The sequence below is a fragment of the Erinaceus europaeus genome, chromosome X (genome assembly GCF_950295315.1).
Source record: "Erinaceus europaeus chromosome X, mEriEur2.1, whole genome shotgun sequence".
NCBI lineage: Eukaryota > Metazoa > Chordata > Mammalia > Eulipotyphla > Erinaceidae > Erinaceus > Erinaceus europaeus.
Window position 1 is genome coordinate 23,984,676 of NC_080185.1, and position 15,426 is coordinate 24,000,101.

The 15,426-nt window shown below is 39.6% G+C and overlaps 1 protein-coding gene across 3 annotated transcripts in view; it reads right to left on the reverse strand.

The window, feature by feature from the left end:
• Positions 1 to 15,426, reverse strand: part of PHF6 (PHD finger protein 6) — a 69,034-nt gene that overhangs the window by 17,421 nt on the left and 36,187 nt on the right. For 2 of the 3 annotated variants that reach the window (XM_060182785.1, XM_007517004.3), the window contains exons 6-8: positions 3,341 to 3,510; positions 3,036 to 3,179; positions 1,300 to 1,404 (exon numbers count right to left, since the gene is read on the reverse strand). In XM_060182785.1, coding sequence (XP_060038768.1) covers positions 1,300 to 1,404; positions 3,036 to 3,179; positions 3,341 to 3,510 — 419 coding nt within the window. The remainder of the gene's footprint in view (positions 1 to 1,299; positions 1,405 to 3,035; positions 3,180 to 3,340; positions 3,511 to 15,426) is intronic. The other variant, XM_016185520.2, reaches the window with a different exon arrangement.

Sequence of the window (15,426 nt, forward strand, 5' to 3'; positions counted from 1 at the left end):
ATCAAGGCTTCCCATCTATTTGTCTTCCACTTTAAAAGAAAATCTGGCAGACAGAAGTAACAAGTTAAATGACATCATAAAAAAGTAAACAGACAAAACATTCAACAGGGCAATTAATTCATTTTGCTTTAACAAGCCAATGGCATACAATAAAACACAGCAAAAACAAAACAAAATAAACAAAAAAAAAAACCACCTAGAAATAACAAAGACAGGGAGGAGGGCATATCCTAAATTACTTAAGGAATATTTTAACGTGTGACTCTCCCATGGATTCTGATTCACACAAATCAACCTTAAAAAGAGAGCTGAGAGACAGCTGGGGAAATACAAAATACAAACTGGCGGTTAAATGCCACTGAAGGCTTCGTGTTAATTGCTACGGTGTAATGACAGGTGGTTAGGTAAGAAAAGGTCCAACTTTTAAGAGATACATACTGAAATATGTAGAGGTGAAATGATAGGAAGTCTCAGCTCTGCTTTAAAATACTTCAAGAAACAAGAATAAAAGGCATAGATGAAACGAGTGCCGCAAATTCTTGAGAACTGATGAAGTCAAGGTTATGGATAGACATGTGTTACTAGTTTTTCTAATTTTGGTATGTTTGAAAATTTCACAATAAAAATGCCTTTAAGTTAAAGTCATTTCTAGAGACAAGTGCGGTCTTAAAAAAAAGATTTTGCATTACAGTAATATTTTGTAAAACTCAAACTGTAAAGGAGTAAGCAATCAATAAAGGTGTCAATATTTATTAAAGCTATTCACTAGTAATTCAGTATGTTTAAAAACATGAGATTTAGGCACATTTGATAAAGGAGACCTTAAAGTTATGATAAACATCTTAAGAGACATAACTGTGTGTGTGTGTATTTAAACACAAGGCTCTGAAAAAAATAATTTCCTTTTATTAACAAAAAAGAGGACGAATGAGTAACAGCACGAGGTGCTTGCCAATGCTATATTAGGGTTATGGACTTTTTCTTTAAGCCAATTTAAAACAATATGACATTTTAAACTTCATAAGGGGTGTCACATTCACATCTTCATTTATTAAAAATATTCTCAAATATCCTGAAATATAAATCTCAGTATAATTCTCTGAAGTAATGAAGTTACACAGAATGAGTTTCAGTAATATTAGCATATTTTATTATATTACAAATAAGTCAAATATGTGCTGTGCTCTAACATAGAAACTACTTGATATTAAAATTTTTTGAGTGAATAAACTTGAGAAGTGTTTGAAAGCACAAAGTTAGAAGAATAACACTGCATAACATAAATATAAAACCACAGACCATTCTTTTTCCTCGTTTGATCTCCTGAAGTACAGTTTTAATATCAAAATCTCCAAATTCTGCTCTTGATGTTGTTGTGAGCTGGACTGTACCAGAAGAAAATAACTGGAGAAGACAAATGCAGAAACATTTAATACTTAGAATTCTGGCAAGAAAAAGGGTAAAAACCCTAGTAGAACTGATTTCCCTGAATCCTACTGATTCAAACACTTCTATGTCTTCATGGCTGGTTAAAACACAATCCAAAAAAAGGACAACAAAATACAACAAAGATCATCATTGTAGAGTCAAAGAGTTCATTAAAACAATGAAAAACAAGGGAGGCCAGGAGGTGAGTCACTCAAAAGAGCATCCACTTTAGTATGCAGGAGAACCCGGGTGTAAGCCCCTGGCTACCATGGGGGCGAAGAGTAGTAAAGTGGTGCTGAGGTCTGGGCCTTCTCCCCTCTCTCCATCCCTTTATATAAAAAATATATATGGTCTCCAGGAGTAGTGGAGTCATGCAGGCACTAAGTCCCAGAGATAACCCTGGTGGCAAAGAAAAAAAAAAAAATCAATGAAGACTGACAATGCGGGGCCAGGTGATAGCAAACCTGGTTGGGTGCGCACATTACAATACACAAGGACCCAGGTTCACGCCCCTGGTCCCCACCTGCAGGGGAAAAGCTTTGCAAGTGGTGAAACAAGGCTACAGGTGTCTCTCTTGTCTCTTTCCCTCTAGCTCCCCCTTCCTTCCCAATTTCTGGCTGTATCTATCCAATGCACAAATAAAGATAACAAAAAAAAAATTTTTTTTAAATGCATCATGACTTTTTTTTTTTCCTTTTTAGTATTTTATTTATTTTATTTTTGAGAGTGATGTGGAGAAATGAGGCACACACAGCTCAGATCTGGTTTATGGTGTAGGGACTTTGGAGCCTCAGGCATGAGTCTGTCTGCATAACCATTATGCTATCTGCCCACCCCAAGAAAAAAATTTTAAAACAGACAAATAAAAAATAAAGTTGGGGAGTCGGGCGGTAGCGCAGTGGGTTAAGCACAGGTGGCGCCAAACTCAAGGACCGGCAAAAAGATCCCGGTTTGAGCCCCCGGGTCCCCACCTGCCGGGGAGTCGCTTCACAGGAGGTGAAGCAGGTCTGCAGGTGTCTATCTTTCTCTGCCCCTCTCTGTCTTCCCCTCCTCTCTCCATTTCTCTCTGTCCTATCCAACAACAACGACATCGATAATAACTACAACAATAAAACAACAAGGGCAACAAAAGGGGAATAAATAAATAAATAAAATTAAAAAAAAATAAAGTTGACATCTTTATAACGATGAAATAGCTAATTATAACTCAATGAAATTAGTCATAACTATAAATAATTATGACATAAGGGCAATGTACTTTTTAAATCTAACAAGTATGACAATTTAGGACTAGAGGCTATTATTATTAATTATTCTAAAAAGTAAAGCAAGTACCATATGTGGTTACTAGTTAAATGTCCTCAAACAACAAACAAACAAACAATTATGTTTAAAAGCCCATAAAGTGGGGCTATGGAGATAGCATAATGGTTATGCAACAAGACTTTCATGCTTGAGGCTTTGTGGGGTTCCAAGTTCAATCCCCAGTACCACCGGAAGCCAACCTGATCAGTGCATACACCAGAGCAACACTCCGGTTCCCTCTTTCTTTAATAACAAATAAATACATCTTTGAAAGAAAAGAAAGCACAAAGAACCATGCTTACCATGCACTTGTAATGTGCAGCTGCCTTTTTGGCATTAAATATATGCAATTTTCCTCTTGCTTCATTTTCCTCCTCCCCTACATGACAGAACCCACATTTAGGTCTGGCGTCACTAGGACTGCTTCTGTGTGGAGACCTATCTCTCTGCAAATGTAACAGAAAAACAGACTTTAAGAAAATCCATGGAAATGTGCTATCGGTGCCTCAAGGTTAGGGAGCATCGCAAACGATGACCTTCAGCTTCACCCCTGGAATCAAGCATTCACGGTGCAGCCGAGAGCAAGGCTGCAGTCCTTTCTACTCACATAGGAACTACTTTCCATTTCATCTGTTCCATGGGATGATGTGGACCTGGTGTCTTCTGACAGCCCTTTAAAATTAGTTTTTCGTGGCCTTCCTTTGCGACTTTTCTTTTTACTTTTGGGTGATGAGGGCTCCAGTTCATGTTCATTAAACGTTTCTTCTAAATCAGCTGCTTAAAAATGAACAAAAGGTTTACATGGACCTATCTTATAATAAGTACCAGTTCACTGGTCCTTAGAACATATTTCTCTTCAGAATGGAATCACTGCCAGAAATGAGAAATGGCATTATGTTCAACATAACAACCTAGTTTACCATATAAATGCCAGAAGATTCATATGGAAAAAAGAAAAGGTCTTTTATTGTTATTACTAACATGTTCTTCCAGTTTATAACTCTCTAAAGAGGGGTTTTGTGATCTAGATTTTACACATGATTCAGTAAACATTTTTCAAACTCTTAAGTTGATTTTTAATAGCTCATTTATTAATTTCAATATTTATTTTCCCTTTTGTTGCCCTTGTTTTTCATTGTTGTTATAGTTTTTATTGTTATTGATGTCATCGTTGTTAGGACAGAGAGAAATGGAGAGAGGAGGGGAAGACAGAGAGGGGGAGAGAAAGAAAGATACCTGCAGACCTGCTTCACCACCTGTGAAGCGACCCCCCCCCCGCAGGTGGGGGAGCCGGGGACTCTTAACTGGGATTCTTATGCAGGTCCTTGCGCTTTGTGCCATGTTCACTTAAGCCACTAAGTTACTGCCTGACTCCCCATTATTCATTTCTATACCATACATATGTCAAAGAGCTTTACCTCACACTGTTAGAGAAATGAACATTTACCTAGAAAATAAACTCACTGTAACTTGTAAAATTTAGTAAGAACAATGTAGATAGGCATCTTTCTGCTGCTTAGTACAGTGGGTTGTGGGAACATGTGGGCTGATTTAAGTCACTCATGAGAAAATAAAACTGGGGGGAGAGATAGCTCACACATTGAGGACCTGTTCCTAGCCCTGACCACCTCACGGGAGCTCCAAATACAAGAGAAGCTTCATGAGTGATGGAGTAGTACTGTGGTGTCTCTCCATTCTCTCCTACCATCTTAAAAAAATCATCTTGGAATGGTGGAGTCATGCAAGCGTGGAGCCCCAGCAAGAACCCCGACAAGCAGGCAGGCAGGTAGACAGGGCAGGCTGAACTGGAAGTTCAGTTTCTCAGTCACCAACTACATTTCTCATGCATCTGAATCACATGTGGCAAGTCACAAGTATTGGACATCAGAGACAAAGAGACACAAGAATGTTTATATCACCACAGAAAGGCCCTACTAGATTGCATATTGCCCCTGAGAGCTCTTCAAGGTATCGTGAAATCACACGAGGACATCACCTAAAGATTTAAGTATGTATTAGTTGGCATGAGTAAAAGGAAATTTCTAACATAGGTGGCAGAAAAACTATATTGGTAGTTGGCTGTATATTAAACTGATTCCATGTAAAAACTGTAGAACTGCAACTCCCCAGAATTTCAGATTTTCTATCATGAGTGAAGGTGTTTTATTCAACATACAAACACACACACACACACTTATTTACTGAGGGCCTAATGTATATACCACAATGTGTTTATGTTTCAAAAAGTTGTAAAAACAGAGGGTAGAGGGAGTCAGGCAGTAGTGCAGCAGGTTAAGCGCACATGGTGCAAAGCACAAGGACCAGCATAAAGATCCCGGTTCGAGCCCCCGGCTCCCCACCTGCAGGGGAATCGCTTCACAGGCGTTGAAGCAGATCTGCAGGTGTCTGTCTTTCTCTCCCTCTCTCCCCTCTATTTCTCTCTGTCCTATCCAACAATGACATAAATAACAATAACTACGGGAGCCAGGCGGTAGTGCAGCAGGTTAAGCGCACATGGCACAAAGCACAAGGAACAGCGTAAGGATCTCGGTTCCAGCCCCAGGCTCCCTACCTGCAGGGGAGTCGCTTCACAGGCGGTAAAGCAGGTCTGCAGGTGTCTGTCTTTCTCTCCCCCTCTCTGTCTTCCCCTACTCTCTCCATTCCTCTCTGTCCTATCCAACAATGACATCAATAACAACAATAACTACAACAACAATAAAAAACAAGGGCAACAAAAGGGGAAAAAAAGAGGGTAGATAATATTATGGTTATGCAAGAGACCTTCTCATGCCTGAGGCTCTTAAGACTCAGGTTCAATCCCCACACCACTATAAACCAGACTGAGCAGTGCTGTTGCAAAATAAAGTAAAGGGGGATGGGCGGTGGCACACCGGTTTAAGTGCAAATAGTACAAAGAACAAGGATCCTGGCTTGAGCCTTGGCTCCCCACTTTGGCGTCACTTCACAAGAGGTGAAGCAGGTCTGCAGGTGTCTATCTTTCTCCCTCTCTGTCTCCCCTCCTCTCTCTGTCTCTCTCTGTCCTATCCATTAAAAAATGGGAAAAAAAAAAAAAGCCAACAGAAGCAGCCGATTTGTAGTGCCAATACCGAGCCTCAGCTATAACCCTGGTAGCAATAAATAGATAGATGTAAAAACAACGATCATAGGGTCAAACGGCTATAACATCCTCATGTTTGTTCTTTGCATTATAGGTTTTGATTCCAAAAACCAGTTACTCTGAGAAGACATATATCATTTCCTGGAGTCGAGTGGTAGTGCAAAGCGCAAGGATCGGTGTAAGAATCATGATTTGAGCCCCCGGCTCCCGTTGCTTCACAGGCCGTGAAGCAGATCTGCAGGTGTTTATCTTTCTCTCCTCCTCTCTGTCTTCCCCCTTCTTCTCTCCGTTTCTCTCTGTCTTATCTAAATATATATATATATATATTTTTTTCCCTATTCTCAGATGTTAATATCATCCCTAATACTTTAAAGGCTGGGTTTACATACACACACACATATATTTTCCCTTTTGTTGTTATTTTTTTTTATTGTTGTTGTTATTGATGTCATCATTGTTAGGTCAGAGAGAAAAGGAGAGAGGAGGGGAAGACGGGGGGGGGGGGGGATACCCACTGTCCTACCGCCCAAAGACTGAGTTTTTAAACACAAATACATTTATTTTAAGAAAAAGATAATCATGGTCCTGGAGGTGGCGCAGTGGATAAAGCATTGGACTCTCTATGGAGGAGAAGGTCCCGAGGTCAAGCCCCAGCAGCACATGTACCAGAATAATGTCTGGTTCTCTCTCTCCTCCTTTCTCATTAATAAAGAAAATCTTTAAAAAAGATAATAATCCAACAACTATATATAAATACACAAACTCCAGGAACTGAAAGCATTAGGTGATTTGCAAGACAGTCAATAAATAAATACTTATTAAAAATAAAAATTGCATCCGCCGATCACAACCTAACCAAAGCAACGATTGCCATCTCAACATGCTTCACCTCAGACAGTATCCAGAGACTTCACGTGTGGAATGACAACCCTTCAGCTTCATTACTCGGGTGAGACCTTTCCTTTAATAGTACACTCTAATTTCATCTCAGGTAGTTCACTTTCTAACAAAGTCCCATAACTTAGACATACACCAGTTTCTGTGAGAGAGAGCTTATGTGCACACGTATCCATAAACTACTGCAAAATATATACCTGAAAGCAGGATTACACTAGAGTTTGCAGTGAGTACCTCCCTAACACTTCCTCTCCACTATTCCAAGCTTGGGATCCATGATTGCTCAACAATTTGTTTGGCTTCGTATGTTAACTCTCTCTTCAATCACCAGGTTCCAGATGCCACCAGGATGCTGGCCAGGCTTCCCTGGATTGAAGACCCCACCAATGTGTCCTGGAGCTCAGCTTCCCCAGAGACACACCTTACTAGGGAAAGAGAGAGGCAGACTGGGAGTATGGACCGACCAGTCAACGCCCATGTTCAGCGGGGAAGCAATTACAGAAGCCAGACCTTCTACCTTCTGCAACCCTCAACGACCCTGGGTCCATGCGCCCAGAGGGCTAGAGAATGGGAAGGCTATCATGGGAGGGGGTGGGTTATGGGGATTGGGTGGTGGGAATTGTGTGGAGTTGTACCCCTCCTACCTTATGCTTTTGTTCACTAATCCTTTCTTAAATAAAAAATTTAAAAAAAAATAAAAAATAAAATATTTATAAAAAAATTAATAGGGAGTCGGGCAGTAGCACAGCGGGTTAAGCACACATGGCGCAAAGCGCAAGGACCAGCATAAGGATCCTGGTTCGAGCCCCTGGCTCCTCACCTGCAGGGGAACCGAGTCAGAGGCAGTGAAGCAGGGCTGCAGGTGTCTATCTTTCCCTCCCCCTCTGTCTTCCCCTCCTCTCTCCATTACTCTCTGTCCTATCCAACAATGACATCAACAACAACAATAAAACAACAAGGGCAACAAAAGGTAAAACAAATAATGAAAATTTTCAAATAAATAAATAATAAATAAATAAAAGAATTTACATCAAACTTTGAAATAACTGTTAACATTTGAGGAAGAAAAAAAGGAAAGTGTTATTGGACACTAGCTTTTTAATTATTTTTTAAATTTATATACATATATATTTTAATTTCTTTACGGAGGAATTGATGTTTTACATTCTACAGTAAATTCAGTAGTTTGTACATGCATAACATTACTCAGTTTTCCATATAACAATACAACCCACTAGGTCCTCTGTCATCCTTTTTGGATGGACACTAGTTTTTTATAGGTAACAAGGAAGAATTCATTTGAATAATTCTTGTAAATACAAAGAGAGTGGAGGCTGGGCAGTAGCTCAGAGGGTTAAGTGCACATGGCTTGAAGCTCAAGGACCAGCGTAAATACAGAGAGAGCAATTAAAGAGGTCTTCTGACCTGAACGCTGGAAACAAATTTCCTATCAGAACACACTGCTTCCTTCAAACATTCACATAGTAAGACATAGATTGTCATTAAATCTGCTAGAGCTGCTTGTACTTGCCAAAATCAGAACTTGCTAGGATGAAAAATCAGTCAAATGCTTCAATCATTCTGATATATATATCACATGGTATATCGGTTTTTTTTTTTTTTTTTTTTTTTACAATGAAACAAATAACACTGTAACAAAGCTGTCTTAAATGGATATGAAGAAATCACTTAAGTGACTCATTACTAGACTAACATGACTACATTTTCACATGGCATATTTGCTCTACAGAAATATGGAAACACTCGGAAGTCGGGTGGTAGCGCAGTGGGTTAAGCACACATGGTGCAAAATGCCAGGACTGGCGGAAGGATCCTGGTTCCCCACCTGCAGGGGAGTCACTTCACAGGCAGTGAAACAGGTCTGCAGGAGTCTATCTTTCTTTCCTCCTCTGTCTTCCCCTCCTCTCTCCATTTCTCTCTGTCCTATCCAACAAGGACAACAATAATAACTACAATAATAAAAAAAAAAAGCAAGGGCAACAAAAAGGAATAAATAAAATAAAAAAAGGAAAAAAAAAGAAATATGGAAACATTCAATATAAAGCTTTAGGAGACATTAACAGCAATAGTTAAAAAAAAAAAAAAAAAGCCACAAAGGACCGACAGATTCAATTGCATTACACTTTCAAACTGCTAAGTTTCAAAGAAGTGATAAAATTAGAAAGGCAAACAAACTAAGGACAAAATCTGCTATATCCATGACAAAGGATTAATATCTCTGTGGTATGGTATGCTTAGGACCATGACAGAAAAACAGATCAAGCAAATGACCAAATGATTTATAAAATATAAGTAGTTAATTCACTTTTAGAAAAATGTGAGTTCAACAAAAGAAGGAAAAAAAATCAAAGAAGACTAAATTAGAGGTCTGGGAGGTAGCACAGTGGATAAAGTATTGGACTCTCAAGCATGAGGTCCTGAGTTGAATCCCTGGCAGCACATGTGCCAGAATGAAGTCTGGTTCTCTTTCTCCTTGTATCTTTCTCATTAATGAATAAGATCTTAAAAAAGAGAAGTATAAACTAAATGACATTTTCACCTACCCAAAATATCAAAATGGTTATAAAAACCTAGAACAGACAATAACTTGGATCCACTTGCATATCAGATTTCAGGCTCAAGGGAAAAAAAAACTAGTATAGCCACAGGCCCTTTGGAATATAACTAAAATATGCCTACTAGCTATCTACAAAACGGAGACACCCCCCCCCCAACTCTTCATCTGCACTACTCCAGCCTTTACTCAACAACTTCTTTGGCTTTATATCTTTTTTTTTTTTACTACCGCCCAGCCCCGATAATCTTTTTTTTTTTTTTTTTGCAGTAGTGCAGAGTACCTTTATTCAGAATTTGGGAGTGGTGATGTTACATTGCTTTTTTAAAAAATTTCTTATTGGGGAATTAATGTTTTATATTCGACAGTGAATACAATAGTTTGTACATGCATAACATTTCCCATTTTTCCATATAACAATACAACTCCTACTAGGTCCTCTGTCATCTTTCTTGGACCTGTATTCTCCCCCAAACCCCCGAGTCTTTTACTTTGGTCCAATACGCCATTTCCAGTTCAGGTTCGACTTGTGTTTGCTCTTCTGATCTTGTTTTTCAAATTCTGCCTGAGAGTGAGATCATCCCATATTCATCCTTCTATTTCTGACTTTATTTCATTTAACATGAATTTTTCAAGGTCCATCCAAGATTGGCTGAAAATGGTGAAGTCACCATTTTTAATAACTGAGTAGTATTCCATTGTGTATATGTACCACAACTTGCTCAGCCACTCATCTGTTGTTGGACACCTGGGTTGCTTCCAGGTTTTGGCTATTACAAATTGTGCTGCTATGAACACATGTACACGGATCTTTTTGGATTGGTGTGTTCGGTTCCGTAGGATATATCCCCAGGAGAGGAACTGCAGGATTCTAGGGTAGGTCCATTTCTAGCCTTCTGAGAGTTCTCCAGACTGTTCTTCACAGAGGTTGGACCAATTGACATTCCCACCAGCAGTGCAGGAGGGTTCCTTTGACCCCACAACCTCTCCAGCATTTGCTGCTACTACCTTTTCTGATGTATGAAGATCTTCATATGCCATACATCAGACAAGAGGCTATTAACCAGAATATATAAAGAGCTTGCCAAACTCAACAACAAGAAAACAACCATCCAAAAATGGGGAGAGAGCATGGACAGAATATTCACCACAGAAGAGATCCAAAAGACCAAGAAACATATGAAAAAATGCTCCAAATCTTTGATTGTCAGAGAAATGCAAATAAAATAAAGACAACAATGAGATAACACTTCTATCCTGTGAGCTCTTTATATATGTTGGTTATTAAACTCTTGTCTGATGTATGGCATATGAAGATCTTCTCCCATTCTGTGAGGGGTCTCTTGGTTTGGATAGTGGTTTCTTTTGCTGTGCAGAAGCTTTTTTAAATTTTATTATTTTTTTTACTTTTTATTTATTTATTATTATTATTTTTTAGAAGCTTTTTAATTTGATGTAGTACCAGGAGCCAGGTGGTGGCACAGTGGGTTAAGCGCACATGGCGCAAAGCACAAGGACCGGCATAAGGATGCCAGTTCGAGCCCCCGGCTCCCCACCTGCTGGGGGTTTGCTTCACAGTTGGTAAAGCAGGTCTGCAGGTGTCTTTCTCTCCCGCTCTGTCTTCTCCTCCTCTCTCAATTTCTCTCTGTCCTATCCAACAACAATAATAACAAAGATAAACAACAAGGGCAACAAAAGGGAAAAATAAAAAAATTTTAAAAAGTAAACTAAAAAAATATTTTAAAAAAATTTTTGAAGTAGTCCCATAGGTTCATGCTTAGTCCTCTTTGTAATTGGATTCGTTTCACTGAAGATGTCTTCAAATTTTATGCGGAAAAGTATCTGATAGTTTCTGGTCTAACATCCAAGTCCTTGATTCACTTGGAATTTACTTTTGTATTTGGTGAAATATAGTGGTTCAGTTTCATTCTTCTGCATGTTTCAGCCCATTTTTTCCAACACCATTTGTTGAAGAGACTCTGCTTTCCCCATTTAATAGTCCGGGCACCTTTGTCAAAGATTATATGTCAATAGGTGTGGGGGCTTACTTCTCTGGGCTTTCAATTCTATTCCACAGGTCAGTTTGTCTATTCATGTTCCAGTACCAAGCAGTTTTGATGACAACGGTCCTATAATACAATTTGAGATCTGGGAGTGTGATGCCTCCAGTTCTGTTCTTTCTTCTCAAGATTGTTTTGGCAATTCTAGGCCTTTTCTGGTTCCAGATAAACATTTGTAGCATTTGTTCTATTCTCCTAAAAAATGTGTTTGGGATCTTGATGGAGATAGCATTAAGTCTGTAGATGGCTCTGGGTAGTTTATTCATTTTAATGATGTTAATTCTTCCAGCCCATGAACATGGATTATCTTTCCACTTCTTTGTGTCTTTATCAATTTCCTTGAGTAGTGACTCATAATTTTCAGTATACAAGTATTTCACTTCTTTGGTAAGGTTCATTCCTAGATATTTGATTGTTTTTGTTGCTCTAGTAAAAGGAATTGATGTCTGGATTTCAACTTCTTCTAACTTAGTGTTTGCATAGAGGAATGCCAATGATTTTTGAATGTTAATTTTGTAGCTTCACACCTTACTGTACTGCCTGATGATTTCCAAAAGCTTCTTCCTGGATTCCTTAGGTTTTTCAATGTATACTATCCTGTCATCTGCAAATAGGGAGAGTTTGACTTCTTCTCTTCCAATCTGTATTTAATCTGTATTTAATCTGCCTTTAATTCCTTGCTTCTGCCTGATTGCTATGGCAAGAACTCCCAACACTGTTGAATAGTAATGGTGATAGTGGGCAGCCCTGTATAGTACCTGATCTGAGGGGAAATGCTTCCAGTTTTTCACTATTGAGTATAATGTTGGCTGTCAGTTTTCTATAGAAAGACTCTACTATCTTCAGGAATTTTCCATCTATTCCTATTTTTTGTAGTGTTTTGATCATAAAGGGATGTTGTATTTTATCAAAGGCTTTCTCTGCATCTACTGATATGACCATGTGGTTTTTGGTCTTGCTTTTGTTGATGTGGTGGATCACACTGATTGATTTACATATATTAAACCAACCTTGCATGCCTGGGATAAACCCCACTTGGTCATGATGAACAATCTTTTTAATATACTGCTGTATCCAGTTGATTAGAATTTTGTTCAATATTTTAGCATCTGTGTTCAATAGAGATTTTGGTCTGTAATTTTCTTTTTTGGTTGTGTCCCTGTCTGCTTTTGGTATCAAAGTGATGTTGGCTTCATAGAAGCTGGCAGGGAGTATTCCAGTGTCTTCAATCTTCTGGAAGACTTTTGAAAGTAGAGGTATGAGTTTTTCTTTGAAGGTTTTGTAGAATTCATTTTGTAAAACCATCTGGTCCAGGACTTTTATTTTGGGGAAGATTTTTGATAACTTTCAATTTCATCAGCTGTGATGGGCCTGTTCATGTTATCTAGTTCCTGTTTGGTTAGTTTTGGAAGTTCGTAGGTATCTAGACAATCGTCCATTTGTTCCAGGTTCTCTAGCTTGGTGGCACAGAGTTGTTCATAGAAGCCTCGCATGGTATGTCGAATTTCTGCGGTGTCTGTTGTTGGTAAACTGCCGGACTGTTACCAGCCACTTAATCTCTCCCTAGGCTCCTCGCTGTCCATGAGCCACACGTGTTTGCACTCACCGGTGATGTGGTGGGTTCCTGAAGTCGGTCTAGTCCTGTCTTGATGTGGTCCCAGGTGGTCTCCTTTGGTATTCCTAGTTGACCCAGGAGAGGAGAGGAGAGGAGAGGAGAGGAGAGGAGAGGAGAGGAGAGGAGAGGAGAGGAGAGGAGAGGAGAGGAGAGGAGAGGAGAGGAGAGGAGAGGAGAGGAAGGGAGAGGAGAGGAGAGGAGAGGAACACAGCTGCTGCTGCTCCAAATCCCCGCCTCCGGAAGTCCTCTGGCTTTATATCTTAACTCTCTTTTCAGCCACCAGGTTCCAGATGCTATCATGCCAACCAGACTTTCCTGGACAGACAATCCCACCAATGTGTCCTGGAGCCCCGCTTCCCCAGAGCCCTGCCCCACTAGGGAAAGAGAGAAACAGGCTGGGAGTATGTATTGACCAGTCAATGCCCATGTTGAGCAGAGAAGCAATTGCATAAGTCAGACCTTCTACCTTCTGCATCCCACAGTGACCTTGGGTATATACTCCCAGAGGGTTAAAGAATAGGAAAGCTACCAGGGGAGGGGAGGGGATACGGAGATCTGGTGGTGGGAAGTGTGTGGAGTTGTACCCCTCTTATCCTATGGTTTTGTGTTTCATATATATATAAAACCTAGAATAAACCCAACAAAAATTTGTTAGAAAGTCTGGGTGATGATGTCCTCTGTAGACAGTATTACCCATGTCTAAGGAGCTAAATTCAAATCCCTGATCAGAAGCTTCACCAGTGGGGAAGCAGTGCTGCAACTGTTTTTCTTTCTGTCTTTCTCTTTCCTCTCAACTTGTCTCTATCCAAAAAAGAAAATCAAAAGTATACATTCACACACGTGTGTGTGTGTGCGCGTGTGCATGCACACACGCATGAGTGCAAATATATACGTGTGCATGGACTTGCTGTGCAGTTCAGTAACTGAGCCACAAGGATAGCCCTGGTTCGCAATAATAATAAATTTTTTAAAATGTACAAACTAATAAAATGGAAGTTAACGTTGATCCTAAAGTTTTCTGGATAACAATATATTTTTTTAAAAAAGGAAAACTATGCAACAATCTAATGAGGACCAGGAGGTAGCACACCTGGTTAAGCGCACACATTACAGCGCACAAGGACCCAGGTTCAAAGCCCCTGGTCTCCACGGGTAGGGGGAAGCTTCACAAGTGGTGAAACAGGGTTGCAGGTGTCTCTCTGTCTCCCTCTTTCCTTTCAGTTTTCTTCTCTCTATATAATAATGAATGAATTAAAAAATAAAAACAATAAAAAATCTAAAGTCATTATCAGACTTTTAATTTTTGCCAATTCTTTTTATTTCACTTCATTTCTATTCTCTAATCATTAGGAGTACTGCGCTTCAGTCCATTGCTCGCCCCTTTCCTTTCCTTTTCTTTCCTTTTTCCTTTTCTTCCCTCCCCTCCCCTCCCCTCCCCTCCCCTCCCCTCCCCTCCCCTCTCCTTTCCCTTTTCCCTTTCCATAGCACTCCTAGCTCTGGCTTATGATTGTGTCATGGATTGGTTTTGAGATTCCTACAGGATCACTTGTATAAGCACACATGAACATAGGTACAAGGAAAACATGCAGCTTCATTTGTGTTCGTGAAAGAGAAAATATAGAACTGACTGAACAGAGAGAAATCCTTTTTGGCTGGGCAGTAGCTCTGCATGTGGAACATAGAAGTAGCGTGACTGTGGGCTGGGGGTTCAATGACCAGCAGTGCATGTGCCAGAATGGAGACATGCTCTCATTTCTCTCTCCTCTCTCATTACAGAAGTAAACCATGTTTTTTTTTTTTTTTAAAGAGAGTGAATTACAGAAACTCAAAGCTATAACTTGATCTATTTAGCATAAATTTACCAATGAGATTGCTCTCTCTGTACTGACAGGAAGAGAGGTCTGTGTAAACTATAGACTCAAAAGAGCGAGTTGATGTCTATACATTATGTGTATACATTATGAATGCATCCGCTGGGTTAAAATATCTGCATTTGCATATGTAAAGTTTGTATGCATAGCAAAAAGGGGCTTTGGCAAGATATATACCAACCTGTCACTAACAGCTATTTCTAGAGAATGTGATTTGGGAATTAAGAGAACTACTCTAATAGTTTTTTTTTTTTTTAAAAAAAAACTATAGATTAGGATGCATCAATGGATAGCTCATGAATAATGAACAACTATTTATCATTGGATAGAGACAGAAATCGGGAAGAAGGGAGAGATGGAGAGGGAGAGACAGACACCTGAAGTCCTGCTTTACTGCTCATGAAGCTTTCCCCCCGCAGGTAGGGACCAGGGCTTGAACATAGGTCCTTGTGCACTATAACCAGGTGTGCCACTACCTGGCCCCTCTCGTAATATTATTATACTACTTTAATTTTTATAAATGGTCCATGCACCACTTCTGCAATGTAAATAATTTA